The sequence below is a fragment of the Petromyzon marinus genome, chromosome 43 (assembly GCF_048934315.1).
Source record: "Petromyzon marinus isolate PM22_M1 ecotype Great Lakes invasive population chromosome 43, UKy_Petmar_22M1.pri1.0, whole genome shotgun sequence".
In the NCBI taxonomy this organism is placed as follows: domain Eukaryota; kingdom Metazoa; phylum Chordata; class Hyperoartia; order Petromyzontiformes; family Petromyzontidae; genus Petromyzon; species Petromyzon marinus.
The window spans coordinates 445,514-467,501 of record NC_133709.1 but is presented as its reverse complement, the minus strand read 5'-3'; the positions used below and the strand labels follow the sequence as shown (position 1 = coordinate 467,501).

General features: G+C 55.6%; 1 protein-coding gene across 1 annotated transcript in view; it reads right to left on the bottom strand.

Moving 5' to 3' along the window:
- LOC116951429 (myocardin-like) overlaps positions 1-19,774 on the bottom strand; it is a 45,835-nt gene extending 26,061 nt beyond the window's left edge. The window contains exons 1-4 of the mRNA XM_076073679.1: positions 19,720-19,774; positions 18,529-18,556; positions 16,257-16,420; positions 3,377-3,574 (exon numbers count right to left, since the gene is read on the bottom strand). Of these exons, the coding sequence (XP_075929794.1) occupies positions 3,377-3,574; positions 16,257-16,366 (308 nt within the window). The 5' untranslated portion in view covers positions 16,367-16,420; positions 18,529-18,556; positions 19,720-19,774. The remainder of the gene's footprint in view (positions 1-3,376; positions 3,575-16,256; positions 16,421-18,528; positions 18,557-19,719) is intronic.
- Between the last annotated feature and the right edge of the window lie 2,214 nt (positions 19,775-21,988).

The following is a 21,988-nucleotide window of genomic DNA, read 5'->3' as shown; positions in this document are numbered from 1 at the left end:
GGGGAAAAGCCCTATTATTATATTTGGTACTGGCAAAAGAGGTCTAATGATGTAGATACTCACCCCGAGCCCTCATTACTTTGATAGTGCATTGTCTTTGAGCTGTGTACGCCTTTTGTCGTCATCTGGTCGAGCACCAATTGGGTCGAGGCTAAAAAGAAAGCCGTCCCTTGGTGTGGACCAATCAGTTTCAAGGACAATGCATATATTATCATAGTATGTTTTTTGTTTGCATTTTGACTGCAGGTAATGTGGTTAATGCAGATATGAATCCTTGTAAAAAAAGGTTTCAGTTTTGTTGCCAGAAAAAAAGGGGGAAAACCCTATTATTATATTTTGGTACTGGCAAAAGAGGTCTAATGATGAGCCAAACACAAGTTCCAGAAAACATCTCAAAAGTCACCGCTTGGGCCGAGTTTCACAAAATCTCCATCCCTGATCGCGAGAACCCACCACCTCCCTCCCCCCTAGACTTCCAAACCCCCCAAACCCGCGTGATTAAAAGCGCCAATAAGCCCCGGACTCGCGGCGCGCGCATAAATCAAGCGCCCTGCGCGGCGGCACTCCTCGCTGCTGCTGCTGCGAGCGAGCGAGTCACGACGGTCCGGGGATTTGGGGATAATCTGATGTGGAGCCTAGCGGGGGGTTGCCCCCCCACCCCCGGCCCCAGCCAGGGTTTGGGGTCTGGCATCAGGACCCCCCCCCGCCACCGAGTGCTCGCTGTGGCACGGCGGCACAATTACTCTTTATTTGAGCAAAAAAAAATCTAAATTCCAAACACGTGTTTGTAGAACAAGATAACGCAGATCACAGGGCGTCTCGCCGGGGCAAAGCCAAGCTCTGTATTTACCAGCAAAGGTGGCCCCCAGGTGGTGGTGATCAAGTTGAGTGGGGGGGAGAGGGGGTGGTCGTGGGCCATCCCCAATGCCCCCCTCCCCAGCCACTGGCCCATTACCCCACGCGACAAACCGGGCCAGCCAAGTCATTAAGTGAGCCTCCTATTCGACTTCACTATTTCAAATAAGAAACTTATTTTATAGTGTATCATTGATTGTGGCTTCACGGTTGCAATCACCACGCAGCTGCTGTTCGCTGGCGGTACCGCATCGTGTGGCCTTGAACATGCCGGAGCAAAGTGTCGTTCGCGAGCGGCGATTACGTCCGGCGCAATGCACGAGGGGGCGGTGTGGCCAGGGCCAGGCCCAGCCACCTTTGTCTCTCCCAGTGGTTACGTTTACACACCGCACCAGGTACTCGTTCGAAGCGGAGGGTGGGAAGGCCCAGAACTGGTTCAGATATCAACTCGCCGCCGATGTTAGCCGTGGCCAGGAATTTAACTTGGGTCGCCCGGTTACAGCGCGGTGCGATAACCACTTTACCACGGGTTCCGGCGGACAGTCCTCTACTCGGGACAGGATAACATCAAACAACAGAAAGTGTTTTTCTCTGTAATATATAATTATAATAAAACGTTGTACCCATGGCGGCACACCATGGAGAAGGGGATGTAATGAATGGAACGAGAGCCAGGAACGGGAGAGAGAAGGGATCCTGGGACAGAAGTCTCCGAGACGGACACAGAGAGGGCACGGCTCAAGATGAGCAGAAGGAAGTAGGTAGGAACACCGGGCAGGAAGGGGAGGAGGCGAAGGCATGACCGGGACGAGACGTCGGGGATGAGAGGAGGAAGGAGCAAGCAAAAGTGAGCTGCATGGAGGAGCAGCGTCTGTTTTCACCGAGGGCGGCAGTGAGAGGGGAGGGAATCAGAGTGGGGGTGACGCTGACTTAAATGCATCAACAACTCAACGCCCCTAAACTCACATCTTATCTGAGCCATTAGAAGGGCCCCCCCCCCCCCCTCCAATGGCAGTTGTCCCTGTGCAGCACAAGGTGACTCAGCACGTGGAACTGCGAGCATGTACATGGAACCTAAAAGCATGCACATGGTACCTGCAGCATTCACGTAGTACCTATAGCATGCACATGGGGTCCTATAGCACCCTTTCCTGAATTCGGGATGACATAACAAAGGAATATATAATAATATCATAACATAAAACAGACAATGTCAATGAAGCTGGCGCAGAGCATGGGCTAAGCGCCGAGATTTACTACTCGGGGAAAGGGAGGGAGAGTGGGGAGGGGGAACCGGGGGGGGGGGGGGGTAAAGGGCCGCTTTGGCCCAGGAGAGCTACAGGCGCAGCCATGTAATTGCCTGCTCGCGCCTCTGCTGGTGGAGGGGGGGGGCTCCCCTCCTCCAATTGAGCGAACTCTTACAGAGTGTTTGGTCTCCTCATCCACGTTCACCAAGCGCGTTGGAAGAGGTGACATGGGCCCCTGGGTGGGGTTCAAATTAATGGGGTGGGGGGGGGGGTGATTGGCTGCGTCCCAGTCTTGTCGCTACCTCGCCCGTGTTCGTGCCCTTTCCCGACTCCTTAACTCCCTCTCCCAAGGTCGTGCAGGGCTTGTTGCGATGATCTGATTGTGGTCATTAAACAGAGACAATCTGCACACGGCAAACAGACACGACGGGCTATGGGGTTACACAACTGCATTGTGTGCCCATGTTTGCACACCGAACCAGCTGTTAATTAAAGGGCGAGTCGACCTGGGGGATATCATCTCCGGTGTTCGCCGTGGATGTGATTCATGGCGCAGGGCGCTAACCACTGCACCACCGCTCCACCCGAGTTGACACACAAATGCAGCAACACTCACACTCGCGTGTTCCAACACAGCCACCACGCTCACTCACGCGCAGAGCTCTCTCTGAACCCGTCGGATCGCATTCCGGGCCGGGAAGGAGGATCGGCAGCCGGAGAGCGGGACACCAACCCCCTCCCCTTCTTCTTCTCTTCAACGAGGCGGAGGGGATCGCAGATCCCCCACTCGCCCCCCACCTAAGAGACCCCCCCCCCTCGCCCTCAAAAAGCATCTCCCCTGCTTCGTGTCCCACCGGCTCCGAGACCCCCCCCCACCTCTTGGTTCCAGAGACCAACAAGGATCACGTGACCAGGCGGCGCGTGCCTCTGCTTAACGATCTGCCTACCCGTGTCTCCGTCTGCCCGTGTCTCCGTCTGCCCGTGTCTCCGTCTGCCCGTGTCTCCGTCTGCCCGTGTCTCCGTCTGCCCGTGTCTCCGTCTGCCCGTGTCTCCGTCTGCCCGTGTCTCCGTCTGCCCGTGTCTCCGTCTGCCCGTGTCTCCGTCTGTCTACTTCTCTAACTACCACGGCTCTCTCTGCCCGCCTCTGATTCCCTGCAATGCCGCCTGAGTACTCGCGGTCTGCGTTCCAGGAGGCCGCCTTTCCCACGCCCACTCTCACCTCCTGAGCAGTGAGGGGGGGGCAGAGGTGTGTGTGGTGGGGGTGAGCGCCTCACCTGTACGGGGGGCGGCGCGGTATTGGGGGGGTGTCGCGCTCAGCTGTCCCGCGCCGCGACCACCGTCGCCCCGTGTCGCGCGAGCCGCTGAGTCTCCGCTTCTGCGCTCCCCGCGACTCCCTCTCCCCGCGTCTCCCGCTCTGGGTCCTCGGCGTGCGGCGTGGGCGCGGCCTCACCAAGTACGGGCACGGGGTGGGGCTGGGACAGAGTTGAGGCGAGGGTTAGGGATGGAGTTGGGGTTAGGGATGGAGTTGTGGTTAGGGACGGGTTGGGGTTGGGGTTAGGGATGGAGTTGTGGTTAGGGACGGGTTGGGGTTGGGGTTAGGGATGGAGTTGTGGTTAGGGACGGGTTGGGGTTGGAGTTGGGGTTGGGGATGGAGTTGTAGTTAGGGACGGGTTGGGGATGGGGTTGGGGTTAGGGATGGAGTTGTAGTTAGGGACGGGGTGGGGATGGGGTTGGGGTTAGGGATGGAGTTGTGGTTAGGGACGGGTTGGGGTTGGGGTTAGGGATGGAGTTGTGGTTAGGGACGGGTTGGGGTTGGGGATGGAGTTGGGGTTGGGGATGGAGTTGGGGTTAGCGATGGAGTTGGGGTTAGCGATGGAGTTGGGGTAAGCGATGGGGCTGTGGTTAGGAATGGAGTTGGGGTTAGCGATGGGATTGGGGTTAGCGATGGGGCTATGGTTAGGGATGGAGTTGGGGTTAGCGATGGGGTTGGGGTTAGCGATGGAGTTGGGGTTAGCGATGGAGTTGGGGTTAGCGATGGGGCTATGGTTAGGGATGGAGTTGGGGTTAGCGATGGAGTTGGGGTTAGCGATGGCGTTGGGGTTAGCGATGGAGTTGGGGTTAGCGATGGAGTTGGGGTTAGTGATGGCGTTGGGGCTAGCGATGGGGTTGTGGTTAGGGATGGGGTTGTGGTTAGGGACGGGGTTCGGGATAGAGTTTTGTGCACACATTGGTCACCACTATCGCGCGAAGGTCAGGAGTTAGGGTCCGGAAATCCGCGGGAGGGGGGGGGGGACAGGGGTCAGGTCGCCCCCTTCAGGGACCCCGCTCTGTGTGGAAGAGCCTCACTACCACGCCCCGCAAATCCCCCGCGCTGCCTTTAACGCAGGCGAGGCAGCGAGCCCCGTGCACGGTCCAGCCGCTTTTTTCTCCCCCAAGTGCTGATCTTGACCACGCCACATCAAGCCCTCGTTTTTGGCTCAGCCGACTTACGCGTAGGCCAAGCGTTGTAGATTCCGGTGACTGCGATGTAAATGAGAGGATACGAGTCTGGTGGGAGGAGGCCGCGTAATGAGTGTCGTTGATGAGGATCGATGTGGGGCCCCAGCCCCGCCCCGCCCCCCATCTCCCCGTCCCGCGTCTTGGCGTGCAAAGCCCGAGACCGGCTCCATAAACAAACAACAGCGCGACGCGTAAACACAGTGCGGGCTGATCCCCCCCCCCCTCTTCCCTGATCCCTCCTCCTCCTTCCTCACCTCCTCCTCCACGCGCAACGGAGCCCGCGTCACTGACCACACTGGGACACTCCCAGCAGGGAGCCCCATCCCCTAGGCCGTACCACTGCCACAGGACACACACCCTCACCACTCCACTACACCCTCACCACTACACCCTCACCACTACACCCTCACCACTACACCCTCACCACTACACCCTCACCACTACACCCTCACCACTACACCCTCACCACTCCACACACCCTCACCACTCCACATACCCTCACCACTACACCCTCACCCTCACCGCTCCACTACACCCTCACCACTCCACACACCCTCACCACGCCACACACCCTCACCACTACACCCTCACCACTACACCCTCACCACTCCACACACCCTCACCACTCCACTACACCATCACCACTCCACTACACCATCACCACTCCATTACACCCTCACCACTCCACACACCCTCACCACTCCACACACCCTCACCACTCCACACACCCTCACCACTCCACACACCCTCACCACTCCACACACCCTCACCACTCCACACACCCTCACCACTCCACTACACCCTCACCACTCCACTACACCCTCACCACTTCACGCACCCTCACCACTCCACTACACCCTCACCACTCCACGCACCCTCACCACTCCACGCACCCTCACCACTCCACGCACCCTCACCACTCCACTACACCCTCACCACTCCACTACACCCTCACCACTCCACACACCCTCACCACTCCACTACACCCTCACCACTCCACTACACCCTCACCACTCCACACACCCTCACCACTCCACACACCCTCACCACTCCACTACACCCTCACCACTCCACACCACCCTCACCACTCCACGCACCCTCACCACTCCACTACACCCTCACCACACCCTCACCACTCCACCCTCACCACTCCACTCCACCCTCACCACTCCACTCCACCCTCACCACTCCACTCCACCCTCACCACTCCACTCCACCCTCACCACTCCACTACACCCTCACCACTCCACTACACCCTCACCACTCCACTACACCCTCACCACTCCACTACACCCTCACCACTCCACTACACCCTCACCACTCCACTACACCCTCACCACTCCACTACACCCTCACCACTCCACTACACCCTCACCACTCCACTACACCCTCACCACTCCACTACACCCTCACCACTCCACTACACCCTCACCACTCCACTACACCCTCACCACTCCACTACACCCTCACCACTCCACTACACCCTCACCACTCCACTACACCCTCACCACTCCACTACACCCTCACCACTCCACTACACCCTCACCACTCCACTACACCCTCACCACTCCACTACACCCTCACCACTCCACTACACCCTCACCACTCCACTACTCCCTCACCACTCCACTACTCCCTCACCACTCCACTACACCCTCACCAGTCCACACACCCTCACCACTCCACTACACCCTCACCACTCCACTACACCCTCACCACTCCACTACACCCTCACCACTCCACACACCCTCACCACTCCACACACCCTCACCACACCACTACACCCTCTCCACTACACCCTCACCACTCCACTACACCCTCACCACTCCACTACACCCTCATAACTACACTACATCCTCACCACTCCACTACACCCTCACCACTCCACCACACCCTCACCACTCCACTACACCCTCACCACTCCACTACACCCTCACCACTCCACCACACCCTCACCACTCCACTACACCCTCCTCACTACACTACATCCTCACCACTCCACACACCCTCACCACTCCACTACACCCACACCACCACACCCTCACCACTCCACCACACCCTCACCACTCCACCACACCCTCACCTCTCCACTACACCCTCACCACTCCACTACACCCTCACCACTCCACACACCCTCACCACTCCACTACACCCTCACCACTCCACTACACCCTCACCACTCCACTACACCCTCACCACTCCCCCACCACTCCACCACACCCTCACCACTCCACTCCACCCTCACCACTCCACCCTCACCACTCCACCCTCACCACTCCACCCTCACCACTCCACCCTCACCACTCCACCCTCACCACTCCACCCTCACCACTCCACCCTCACCACTACACCCTCACCACTCCACTACACCCTCACCACTCCACTACACCCTCACCACTCCACTACACCCTCACCACTCCACTACACCCTCACCACTCCACTACACCCTCACCACTCCACTACACCCTCACCACTCCACTACACCCTCACCACTCCACTACACCCTCACCACTCCACTACACCCTCACCACTCCACTACTCCCTCACCACTCCACTACTCCCTCACCACTCCACTACTCCCTCACCACTCCACTACTCCCTCACCACTCCACTACTCCCTCACCACTCCACTACTCCCTCACCACTCCACTACTCCCTCACCACTCCACTACTCCCTCACCACTCCACTACTCCCTCACCACTCCACTACTCCCTCACCACTCCACTACTCCCTCACCACTCCACTACACCCTCACCACTCCACTACACCCTCACCACTCCACACACCCTCACCACTCCACTACACCCTCACCACTCCACTACACCCTCACCACTCCACTACACCCTCACCACTCCACTACACCCTCACCACTCCACACACCCTCACCACTCCACACACCCTCACCACTCCACTACATCCTCACCACTCCACTACACCCTCACCACTCCACCACACCCTCACCACTCCACTACACCCTCACCACTCCACTACACCCTCACCACTCCACCACACCCTCACCACTCCACTACACCCTCCTCACTACACTACATCCTCACCACTCCACACACCCTCACCACTCCACTACACCCACACCACTCCACTCCACCCTCACCACTCCACCACACCCTCACCACTCCACTACACCCTCACCACTCCACCACACCCTCACCACTCCACTACACCCTCACCACTCCACTACACCCTCACCACTCCACTACACCCTCACCACTCCACACACACGAACCGACACTCCTCACCACACCACACACACGAACCGGCATGATTCGCAACGGCTCAAATCCCTGCACTGCGGGCAGTGAGTGTCTGTGTGGGAGGGTGTGTGTAATTATATATGACAGTGCACCTAGCCTGGCACAAAGGTCGTGGTAACATCACTGCCCACCCTGTCCTCCACCCTTACCCGCAGCCCCACCTACCCCGAACGAGGGCTCCATCCTCTCCGATGCGGGGGGTGAGTGCCGGGCTGTCTCGGTAAGGGGGTGCTGCTATGGTAGGGGGGGGGGTGTTGTTTTTGTTTTATGTTCTCTGCATGAGATCTCTCTCTCCCCAGTTTGTCGCGACGCCAGCAGCCCAGGGAGAGGGGAGGGGGCGAGGCAGCCGCCTTCAACTTCACGATCCCCCCCAGCGATCCACCACATTCTAATCCCATCACTGAGTTTTAGTGATGTGCAGTGGTGAGTGCACTCCGCCATCAAGCCGGCTCCCCAGTTCGATTACTGAACACGGCTACCATCAGTGGCAACCGATCCTGGGCGCCACCCTCCCTCAGCAACCCGCACGAAGCAACGTGGTGTAATATGGTCAAACAATCGGCATGACTGGACGCGGCAAGGGGAGGAAATCATCCAGCAGTGGATTAGCAAAGGGCTGTAAACTTTTTACTCTCCTGAATGTTTATATGCGGACCACCACTCTCCTGTTACCCCCACTCTGCCTGCGCCGCCCGGCCCACACCCCCCCCCCCCCCCTTTCTCTCTAAGCCTCTCCCCAAATAATTGAAGGTTCGACTCCCGACGCAGTTCAACGATGTATTGCAGGCCATTGTTGTTGCTGGTGTCGACTCTCAGTCACGGAATTGGCCACACATCCCGACGTGGAACTCTCCTGAATGAGACTCCTGGAGCCTCGGTGAGGCGTTCCTCTGAGGGGAATAATTGGTGCCCTTTGTAATTGACAGATGAGAGGCGAGAACGCCGCGCGTTACAGAGGAGACCCCTCCAGGGCAAACACAACAAGCCAGCACTCTGGGAGGAGGTGAAGCGAGCCTCTGGCTGGGGGGGTACAGGCGCCAGCACGCAAACGGAGACACCGGCAGCGCCGGGAAACGTCGTCCCCCCCCCCCACCACGAAAGTTTATCTTCGCCAATTTCGTCACAAAGTGCACAGAGCTGGGAGAGAGGCGTCGGGTTGGCGTGTCGAGCCTCCTGCAGCGAGCGCTTTCGAGCGGCGGTTCCAACCTCGCTGGACCCTCCGAACACCGCCAACCGTCATCAGTAATATATCTTTAAACATGACAACATCTTTAAACATTACAACATCTTTAAACATTAAATCTTTAAACATTAAATCTTTAAACATTAAATCTTTAAACATTAAAACATCTTTAAACATTACAACATCTTTAAACATTACAACATCTTTAAACATTACAACATCTTTAAACATTACAACATCTTTAAACATTACAACATCTTTAAACATTAAAACATCTTTAAACATTAAAACATCTTAAAACATTAAAACATCTTAAAACATTAAAACATCTTTAAACATGACAACATCTTTAAACATTACAACATCTTTAAACATTAAAACATCTTTAAACATTACAACATCTTTAAACATTAAAACATCTTTAAACATTACAACATCTTTAAACATTACAACATCTTTAAACATTACAACATCTTTAAACATTACATCTTTAAACATTACAACATCTTTAAACATTACATATTTAAACATTACAACATCTTTAAACATTACAACATCTTTAAACATTACAACATCTTTAAACATTACAACATCTTTAAACATTACATCTTTAAACATTACAACATCTTTAAACATTACAACATCTTTAAACATTAAATCTTTAAACATTAAAACATCTTCAAACATAACATCTTCAAACATTAAAACATCCTTAAACATTACAACATCTTTAAACATTACAACATCTTTAAACATTAAAACATCTTTAAACATTACAACATCTTTAAACATTACAACATCTTTAAACATTACAACATCTTTAAACATTACAACATCTTTAAAAAGTGGCATCTACAAAGAGATCTGCGACACCTCTTCCCACGGCCCAGCGGGGGCCTCCAACAGGTTGGGAGACACTCAGACAGACACTCAGACAGACACACACAGACAGACAGACACACACACACAACAACACAACAACCGCCATTCGCCACTAAGTGGCAGTGACGTCCACACGACGCTTGTGCCAGGCCATGTGCACCTTGAGGCCACGTGAAGTGTCGAACGCCCGCTGGCAGGAGGTCACGGGGCAGACCCAGGTGCCACGGGTCGACTGACTGAGATGACTGGCTGATGCACCACCTGTGCCCCCTACTATGCCAACCTGCTGTGCTTTAGCCACCTGGCGCTCCGCTCATTGTTGTGAGCGTCGCTCCTCCGTTGTGAGCGTCGCTCCTCCGCCCTCCGTTGTTGATGGAGGGCGACTGCCTACAACTGCCCAGTAGCGTCCTTCACGAGCCTCCTCCACAGAGGCCGATCTTGACACCGCTGGTACCAGTCATCGGCAAGTCCACTCAGCTCCACGTCCTCCTGTCCCACATCACTCCATCTCTTCTTCTAGCCCATGCCGCGCCCGTTTAGCCCCCTCGATCCAGCCGAACAAAAGCTGTTTCGGCATGCGGTGGCTGGGCATGCGGGCTACATGACCCAGCCAACGCAGCCTTGCCTGCCGGAGGAGCTCACCGATGGGACCGTGCCCAGATCTTTCAAGGATTTGTGAGCTCCTCACACAATCCAGCCTGGTTAAACCAAGGATGGATCGTAGGCAGGCCAGCCTAAATGTTTCTAACCGGCGAAGTTGTTCCATTAGGGGCATCCACGTTTCACAAGCGTAGAGGAGGGAATGACCGTGGCCGAGAAGACCTGAAGCTTAGTGCGGAGCAACAGACCAGGTAGCTTCCACACAGCGTTACGCAACCGATGAAAAGATATTGCCGCTCGACTGATTCGGAGTGAGACCTCTGCTGTTAAACTGGAGCCGGTCATAAGCACACTGCCCAGGTATGCGAAACTCTCCACTCTCTCCACCACTGCCCCATCACCGATTGGGAGTTGTGGTGTGTGGAGTGTCCGATGAAACAAAATACCCAGGCAGGTGCTTAGTTTTGGTGGGGCTGATGGTAAGGCCCCACCTCTTAGTGGCACGCTCCAGTCTCAGCAGCAGCGTCTCCAACTCCTCCTCTGAATGAGTAGCTATTACCAAATCATCGGCATACATAACGTGGTTGACCAATAGGGAGCCATCCCTTGACCGCACCCGGGCATCGATCAGCCTCCCATTATCTGTACCATATGGAGATTCCCCCGGTACAGCTATTGAAGGCATCACGAACTACGTGGTCAAAATAGATGTGAAATAATGTGGGAGCCAGATGACGTCCCTGTCGCACCCCAAGGTGTACAGGGAATGCTCTGACTCTCGGCTACGTAGTTTTACCCGGGCCCGCTCACCATCATGAAGGTCCTTAATGATCGTGAGCAGAGGGTCAGGTACTCCAAAAGCACGAAGAACAACCCAGAGCCCAAGCCTACTGATCGTATCATAGGCCTTGACCAGGTCAATAAAGCAGAGATGTAGGTCTTGCTGGAATTCCCTACACCTCTGCTGTAGCAGACGGATAGAAAATATGGCATCTGTGCAGGACCGCCCTTTCCTGAAACCGTATTGGGGCTCCGCAAGCCTCTCCTCAGCGTGCCTGGCAAGGCGATGTTGAAAAATCCTTGCCAGGACCTTTCCCGGCACACTGAAGAGTGAGATACCCCTGTAGTTGTTGCAGTCTGTGCGGTCCCCCTTCTTAAAAAGGGGGACCACCAGGGCATCCTTCCAATCCTGCGGAACCCGTCCAGTGGTCCAGACTGTTGTTATGATGTCATATAGGGCAGTATGTGCACAAACGCCACCCTCCCTCAGCATTTCGCTTGGGAGATCATCTCTGCCCGGTGCCTTTCCTGGTCTCAGACTCCGGATCGCCTTCAGTACTTCCTCAACAGATGGCACCTCAGCCAGCCACTCACAGGGGGTGACTTCTTCCAATATTTGAGGCACCGCAGCCTCAGCAGGGTCATCCCCACTTTGTGCCATGATGTTTTCCTGGCTGAGGGGTTTCCCTTCCCCCAGGACCTCACAGAAATGCTCAGCAAATCTGTAAACCTGTTCCTGGGGGTCAGAGATTGGAACACCGTTTTTTCCCCTAATGATGGTAATAGGTGTGGCGCTGCAGGTTACTTTTTTGATGGAGTTAAATAGAGATTTGTGATCGCGGGCCACTGAGGCAGACTCCATCTCCTCAGCAACCCGCGACCACCACCCATCCTTGCAGCGCCTCACGGCTCTCCGAACCTCCGAGCGAAGGCTGCGGTAAGCCTCCTCATTCTCTAACGTGGGATTCTGTAGCCGATGACAGTGGGCCTGTCGCTTTTTATCAACTATCCTAAACACCCCCTGTCAGCCAGGTTCTCTGGGGAGGTCTGGACCGCATACCCAAAGCAGCCATTGAAGCTGCATGAGTCACAGTCCTAAACCTCGCCCATTTACCCTCGACATCAGGAGTGGGGGACGATGCCAACCCCAGCCGCAAGCGATGATGACATTCTTGCTTGCAACTTTCATCAGCTGAGACCAGGCCATTTTAGGTTGGAATGGGGTCCTGGGTGTACACCCACCACCGGAGTGGAAGAATGGCAGGCGCATCTTACAGATAACTAGTCGATGGTCAGAGGGCAGATCAGCTCCACGGTAGGTCCTGGTGTCAAGGACATGGGCTCGCATCCGCTGGTCCGTCACTATGTAGTCCAGCAGATGTTCTTGCTTGGACCTGGCATGTATCCATGATGTTGTGTGGATGCGCCGATGCCGGAACAACGTGTTGGTAATTACAAGCCCATGGGCTACACAAAAATCTAGCAGCCTCCTACCGTTGTTATTGAGCTGATCTGGCCCATGCCCTCCAATCACTCCAGACCAGGTGCCAGCATCATGACCAACTCGGGCATTGAAGTCACCCAACAAGATGACTCTATCCCGAGAGGCCACTTTGTCAGCACCTGTGACAGGAGGTCATAGAAGGCATCTCACTCATTGGCTTTGCCTGCATCCCTCCACGGATGTTCGTCTTCGGTGGGGGCATAAGTAACCACGACCACCACTCCTCACCTCTGGTTGATGGGAAGGCGAGCCCAAAGTGGCCTGGGGCTTACAGCTTCCCACACCTCACCGCCACGCTCCCACGCACCCTTCATTATTTTGTTCAAAAGAAGAGCCACACCCTGTTGTTTGGCAGTCTGCTGTCCCGAGTAGAGGACTATTCCACCCCTCATGGTGGCAGGAGCCAGAACCAGTCCACCGGACCTCCTGAATGCCACAGAGATCCAGACGGTACCGGTCCAGCTCCCAACAGAGGAGTGGCAGCCTCTCCTCTGCAGTGAGCGTTCAAACATTCCACGTGGCCACACAAAGTGGCTTTTCATTGTTTCTGGAGGAGCCCCGAGGGTAGAGATTCAATCTCCTGGCTCCGCCAATTGGGGTTTCACCAGGAGACGGCATACACGCCTGTCCCCCCGGGGCCTCCGGCACAAGCTTATTAGTTATATATTTAAGTCGTGGTTTCGTGGTAATTTTTTGAAGGTGGAGGGGTTACCAGCCCCTCGCACCCATCCAGAGCCCCCGTTTAGCCACTGTGGTGGTCACAGACGCCATGAGGGGAGACGGCCAATCGGAATTGGCCCTCTCCCCACAGCACTGTCCACGACAGAGTTGTCCGTCCGGCACCGCGAGGAGGTAGGGGGTTCATATTCTTGGTTCTTTTGGTAAAGTCACGTAGAAGGGAAACAATAAAAATATATAACAATTTTATTGTTTTATTGTTTTATATTTTTATTGTTTCCCTTCTACGTGACTTTACCGAAAGAACCAAGAATATGAATCCCTGCAGTCACGAAAGCTTTAAATCAAAATTTAAAAAGGTAGGGGGTTGTTTTGCCGGACACACACACAGACACAGACAGACACACACAGACAGACGGACACACAGACAGACACACAGACAGATTAACACAGAGACACACAGACAGACGGACACACGAAGACACACACACAGACAGACACACAGACAGACACACAGACAGACAGACACACAGACAGACAGACACACGCGTGGACAGACACAGCCCACCGGTGGCTACGCTGCACGTGGCCTGTAACCCAGCACTATGAGGACAGCGAGGGTTGGTGGGTCATAAGCAGGTTAATTAATATCTATTATTTCATCTGGACGGGGATTGAGTGTTACCCCCCTCGCACACGCAGAGTTTCTCTGGCTGCTCCAGTTTCCTCCCATGCGTATAAACGCCCGTTCGTGGAGTGGACCAAACATAGGAACATGGAGCTTGGACAATTATTGGCGCTGTTTATGACTCTGAGTTCCCGCGCTTCCATACAAAAACTGTGCACATTACAAATTCTACAGCGTTTTAAAGAGCAATTTCATGAATGACGCGATATACCAAATTATATATCAACATGATGTTAAACTGGCGGACACACGGACGGACACGCCAGAATTGTAACAGTATATTCCGGACACAGCAATAATAAAGTAGCCACCTTGACAATATGAGTATGGGGTAACGTGGGCCCTGTGACACTATTTCAAGAGCAAGTCATTATGTGCCGGGTCCCAAGCCACATTCCACATTTGCGAAAGCAGTAGCAGCAGATAAACTACCCTGGCCAACTACGGGTAGAGGGGCCTCCTCTCCTCCGTACCAGCGCGGCAGCTCAGAGGAGCTCACCTGGTTACACGCAGGAATCGGGGGTGATTGTAGACACCTGACTACACACACGCGGCACGTGTGCCCTGCAACCCACACTCACTCACCACGCTCACCAACCACACCACGCACTCGCAATGCGTACCACTCAATCACTACACCACCCCCTCGTGTGCAGTTACAATCTCCACGTGGGCTCTCTTGACAGCACAGCACTTGCCCCCAACAACCTGTGTATAGGCTACACAGGGGATCTTCATCTTTGCGCGAGCGTGTGTCCGCAACACGCAAAGTCGTAAAAAACTGAGCGCTGCCAGAGACTCAACAACCTCGTCACAACCACCCACTTCGTCACTCATCACAAGCACCTCATCACTCATCACAACCACGCACACCCCATCACACATGCCCTATCACCACTCATCGTCCTCTCACAACAACAACAACAACCGCCATTCACCACTAAGTGACGCTGACGTCACCACAACGCTTGTGCCAGGCTATGTGCACCTTCAGGCCACGTGAAGTGTCGAGGACTGCACTCAGACACACCCCGCTATTCACAGCTCTATACCCATAGACGTCCTCAGACAAAACTCACCAATACACACATCCCACTCACTTCACAAGACAAAGACCCCCCCACCTATAGCCTTAACAACCTGTTGGGGCCTCTCACACACACACTACCCCACTCACTCACCCACCCACAAACACCGCACCCACGCATTCAACGCACACCCCAAAACACCAAACACCCCCTCTCACGCCACACACACACACACTACCCCACTCACTCTCTCACCCACGCATTCAACACAAACCTACTCGCAACAAACGCCACACACCCCAAAACACCAAACACACCCTGTCACACACACACACACATATTCACTCTCTCACCCCACACACCTTCCCAGCTACACCCCACTCACCCACAAACCCTTTCACCACCATCACACACCCACCACACCCTTGGCACACCACGTCCGTCCTCTTGCCAGAAACACCTCCCCACAGGGAGGGGGGTGAGCGGTTCTGGTGCAGGGTGGGGGTGCTACTCGATTTGCCCCCCACTGTCCTCCCACCACGCTCCCCACTCTGCCCTGCCCTATCCTGCCGGTGTTCATGTCACATGGGCATTCACATGGGCATTCACATACGCACAAACGATTACAACAGCCGCTATCCGCCACTAAATGCCGGGGATGTCAGCACAGTGCTTGTGCGAGGCTACATGCGGTGTGGGAGGCTGGCTGCTGGCAATTCACCTGACATACCCAGGTCCAATGGGTTAATTTACTGGGATGACTGACAAATGTACTCCCTGTGGTCCCCAATGTGCCACCTTGCTGCATTTTAGTCACCTAGTTCTCCCCTCGTTGTTGTGAGCGTCGCTGATCTCCCCTCCATTGCTGCAGGAAGACGACTGCCTCCAACTGCCCAGTAACAGCGTCCTTCACGAACCTCCTCCACCGAGACTGATCTTGACACCGCTGGTACCGGTCATCGACAAGTCCACTTAGCTCCGAATCCAAACCCTACCACATCACATCAGCCTTGTTACCCCGTGCCACTTACACACTCACAGATCAGCCCATCTTCTCTTGAGCTCGCGCCGCGCCTCTTTAGCCCCATCAGAAGCTGCTTGGGCATGCGGCGGCTGAGCATGCGAGCTACATGAGCCAGCGGGCTCCATGAGCCAGCCGACGCAGCCTCGCCTGCCCCGTGAGCTTGCTGTCTGTGCGAGTGTCTGTGCGAGTCGATAAAGAGTCAACAGCCATATTTTCGTTGACTCGAACAGACACACAAAATCTCTCTCACACACACACTCATGTAGACACACAGACATACACGCACACACTAACTCACTCGCAAACTCGCACTGGCAGGAGGGGGAGCGGCAGTTTCCTGTCACTGCCTCGGGTTGGGACTCGAGTCCCTGCGCCAGGGACTAGGGGAGGGGGCGGGGGAGGGGAGGGGCCCCCACCCCACAAACCTCCCACGTGGAACATCCACAACACAACCACAACACGACCGTAATGTAGATTGAACACAGGCACCACACACACCATCAGCCATACCACCCACCCCACACACAGCATCACCTACAGTCCTACACCATTAGCCAGACCACCTACACCACACCATCACCCACACCAACAACCCGCTGGTCACCATTAAGTGGCGGTGACGTCACTTCGTGGTGCCATGCTCGGTCACGGAATAGACTCAGGTGGTGTCATGGGTTGTCGGACTGAGATGACTGGCAGATGGCACCAACTGCGATCCCCACTGTGCCAACCTGCTGCGTTTTAACCGCCCGGCGCTCTGCTCGTTTTTTTTGTGAGCGTCGCTCCTCCGACACCGTGCACACCACCACCCACACCACACTCCACCATCACCCGCACCACACTCCACCATCACCCACACCACACTCCACCATCACCCACACCACACTCCACCATCACCCACACACCATCACCCACGCCAAACTCCATCACCCACACCACACTCCACCATCACCCGCACCACACTCCACCATCACCCACACCACACTCCACCATCACCCACACCACACTCCATCATCACCCACACACCATCACCCACGCCAAACTCCATCACCCACACCACACTCCACCATCACCTACACCACACTCCAACATCACCCACACCACACTCCACCATCACCCACACAAAACTCCATCATCACCCACACCACACTCCACCATCATCCACACCACACTCCACCATCACCCACACCACACTCCACCATCACCCGCACCACACTCCATCATCACCCACACCACCCTCCATCATCACCCACACCACACTCCACCATCACCCACACCACACTCCACCATCACCCACACCACACTCCACCATCACCCGCACCACACTCCACCATCGCCCACACCACACTCCACCATCACCCACACCACACTCCATCATCACCCACACCACACTCCATCATCACCCGCACCACACTCCATCATCACCCGCACCACACTCCACCATCCACACCACACTCCATCATCACCCACACCACACTCCATCATCCACACCACATTCCATCACCCACACCACACTCCACCATCACCCACACCACACTCCACCATGACCACACCACACTCCACCATCACCCACACCACACTCCACCATCACCCACACCACACTCCACCATCACCCACACCACACTCCATCATCACCCGCACCACACTCCATCACCCACACACCACACACAATCACCCACACACCATCACCCACACCATACTCCATCATCACCCACACCACGCTCCATCACCAGAGGAGACGGAGTACTTGTTAACTAAAGCCATCGCTCACTAGGGGGCGCACGTTCCCATAGCCTCGCGACACACGCATGCGACTCGCATGGGCAGTCAAGCTGACACAGTATTTGCAATTCTCAAAGCTGAAATTTAGCCGAGTTTAAAAATGCACAACCCATAATGCGCCTTCGCTAGTTACCGGGCTGAGACCATCAACTCCCTACACTTGAGAACCCGGTTCAATTGGTGTGGTGGGGCGGCTGACAGCTGGGTTCAAACCCAGCTGTCGGTTGTTCCGGCTCAACGGTGTGAGCCCGAGTTCTCGGTGGTGAACATCCCAGGTCACGTAACTCAAACAGATGTTCATTCGCCAGTCGCATTGCCAGTTTCACGGCAGCATTGGCTGTCACGGAACAAATGAACTTCCATTGAAACCCTGGCAGCGAGCAGTGCAGCACCTTGTGTTAAAACACGGGCTCTGAGTAGAGTGATTCCTCAGTTCCCTTAAATCGCCTATTGCACGGACTATACCCTCTCAGAGCCATGCCCTCCAGGTCATCACAGGACTCACCAATGGACACGGCCGCTTCACCTCGCTCCTGCAGGAAACACAGCGCACGGTTAGCCTCTATCCGACCGACGAACATTAGTTAACTTTAACATCCACAGCAATTAGCCCCCATTACATCCCCTGCCCCACTCACTGTCCCCCCACTACTCTCACTTCCCTCCACTACTCTCACTGCCCTCCACTACTCTCACTGCCCCCCACTACTCTCACTGTCCCCCATTACTCACTGTCCCCCCACTACTCTCACTGCCCCCCACTACTCACTGTCCCCCACTACTCACTGTCCCCCCACTACTCTCACTGTCCCCCCACTACTCACTGCCCCCCACTACTCTCACTGTCCCACTACTCTCACTGCCCCCCACTACTCTCACTGCCCCCCACTACTCTCACTGCCCCCCATTACTCACTGTCCCCCCACTACTCTCACTGTCCCCCACTACTCTCACTGCCCCCCACTACTCTCACTGCCCCCCACTACTCTCACTGCCCCCCACTACTCACTGTCCCCCCACTACTCTCACTGTCCCCCATTACTCACCGTCCCCCCACTACTCTCACTGCCCCCCACTACTCACTGTCCCCCACTACTCACTGTCCCCCACTACTCACTGTCCCCCCACTACTCTCACTGCCCCCCACTACTCTCACTGCCCCCCACTACTCTCACTGCCCCCCACTACACTCACTGCCCTCCACTACTCTCACTGCCCCCCACTACTCTCACTGCCCCCCACTACTCTCACTGTCCCCCCACTACTCACTGCCCCCCACTACTCTCACTGCCCCCCACTACTCTCACTGTCCCCCCACTACTCACTGCCCCCCACTACTCTCACTGCCCCCCACTACTCTCACTGCCCCCCACTACTCTCACTGCCCCCCACTACTCACTGCCCCCCACTACTCTCACTACCCCCCACTACTCTCACTGTCCCCCCACTACTCTCACTACCCCCCACTACTCTCACTGCCCCCCACTACTCACAGCAGTCGCTGAGTTTCCTGGGTCGCGGTTCCATACCGGGAGCAGGAAGCGCTCTGCGTAGCGCGAGCCCGGGCGCAGCCGTTTAAGTACGAGTCGTAGCGGGGGGGGCCCACTCGTCAGCCCTCGGGCTGCGACCCGCCCCTGTAATGCCCCCCACCCAATCCTTGCCCCCCACCCCGTCCTTGCCCCCCACTCCCGCCTACCTGGACTGCTGCTGCTGCTGCGGCCGGTTAATGGGGAGTGCCCGCCAGGGGGCGGGGGCTAATTTAGGGGAGGAGCGAGTTCGGTAAGAGTGGGCGTGGCTACGCTGTGAGGGGGCGGGGCCCAGGGAGGCAGGGCGTGAGCACAGGTGGTGCAGAGTGCACGCTTCAGATGACCCAAGCGCTGCCTTGTTCACTCGCTCAGCATTTGCGACTCGTGGATAAACGGTTCATGCGCCAGTGTAAGACTGTTATTAAAATGTAATTGCAATCAAGGCCCCATGGCGTATACGGTGGTGGAGTTAAATAATGCATTCTCTAACTACGATTCACTCAATTACACTCATTATTTGGTGATCCTGCTGCGGCGTTGGCAGTGGTGTACAGACAACGACACATTCTCCAATCAGACTGTGCCCTTCTATGTTTGTGCTATAAAAGATGACCATTTCCCGAAATGTTTCTGATGATGTATCGTTTTTTAAGGCCATGATGTTGTCAAGTTGTGTTGCTGTTCTCTGCGTATCTGTGCACCACGCGGGCTCCGGGATGGTTCTGGCATCCAGCGCAATGATATATTCAGTCACTAGGCTCACTATGTACTGTGAAGAAGGGCCATTGCCCGAAACGTCGCGTATGATATAGATTTCCTTTTAGGGTGACGGTGTTTTTGAAGAATGTACTGAGTTTTTATGTTAGTGGGCTGGGAGGGAGAAGTGGTGGGGACGGTGGGGGGGGGCATCACCGCTTCCCCCTGAGCGAGTGACCCCCGCCGCTTGGAGCGTGCATGTGGAACACGGGCGGCAGCCGCCGCCCCCGCTGCTGCTGATGGTGCTGATGATGATTTGGCTCGAGTTTAAACACGAAGGTGAATGTGGAAACAACTGCCATGGGTTCCAAGTGCGGGTGCAGGGGAGGATGAGAGGCGGGGTAATGGGATAATGACAGCAAGGAGAGGGGGGAGGGGCGGGGAGGGGAAGGGTCGCCTCCCAGAGACATTGGCTTTGAAGTCACCGCGTCTCCTCGCCACCATCACCTCAGCGCCATCACCTCATCCAGCGATATTATCTCCCCTTACTTTCATCACTTCCCATACTCACCACCATCACCTCCTCATCACCATCAACTCTCTTCACCACCATCACTTCCCCTCCTCACCACCGTCACCTTCCCACGTTAACATCACCTCCAGCACCTCATCCAAATGCATCAGCTGTTTCTCCTGCCATCCCCAATTACCTCTCACCCCACATCAAACCATTCATCACCTGCCCCCCCCCCCTCCACCATGCCCCCCCCCCCCCCCGCTGTGTGTCTCGGCGTGCCGCTGTAATTGGCTCCCCCCGGGTCGCCCTCGAGTAATCTCTTCCAGGTATTGCCCCCACGTCACGTGGCATCTCCCCCCTAATTAACGGGGCCCCTGCGCTAATTGCGCGAGGGTTCATGCTCTCCCTCGCACAGACACGGGGCCCCCGGGGCACGGAGAGTGCTCGGGCCCCAGAGCGCGGGGTCCCCGTCTCCTATCGCCTTCCCCCACCACCACCGCTCTTGCTGCGTGGGAGCAACTGCAAAATGAAACATCGCAGGGCGGGCCAGACCCCGAGACACGGAGACACGGGGGCGAGGCACCGTGGACACACTGAGACACGGGGTTGAGACACTTAGACACACGGGGGTGAGACACCGGAGAGACAGGAGGACGTAGAAACGCATGCCCGCGCCACGTTGTTCTTTGTAGATAGCATCGGCTGCACGATTCTTCCAAACCTCTTGAGGTTGTTAAATCAGCGCTTATTTATAGAGACATAAAACATTTGACAACTTTATTTCTGATGGGTTTTGCGGGGTCGCCGCACGAGTTGGCGAGCTCGCTATACTATTCGGTTTGCACGGTCACAATGGATTCACTCTGCAGTCCACAGCCCAACACTCCACGGCCCAAGTCCACAACGTGTGGTGATCGTGAAAACAGTCGTAAACCCCCACGCCACCAAGGAGTCTCCAATCCGGAACGACTGAGAGCTTCAAGTCGGCCGGGCGCAGTGGCAGTGGGCGCGCCGTGACCTAGGCGAGCGTTGGTGGATCACGAACAGATTGTGAAACCACCCAAACCCGCTCGGCTGCTAGGTGGCCAGGAGATGGCAATGGCAGGACAGCAAATGGGTTCGTCAACCGTCTGTGTTGAGCTTTGGGCGCAATCCAATCCCGTGGGCGGTGGGGGGAGGGTCTTTTTCTTGTTAATGTGGAACGAAGACAAATGCCTCTTTCAGAA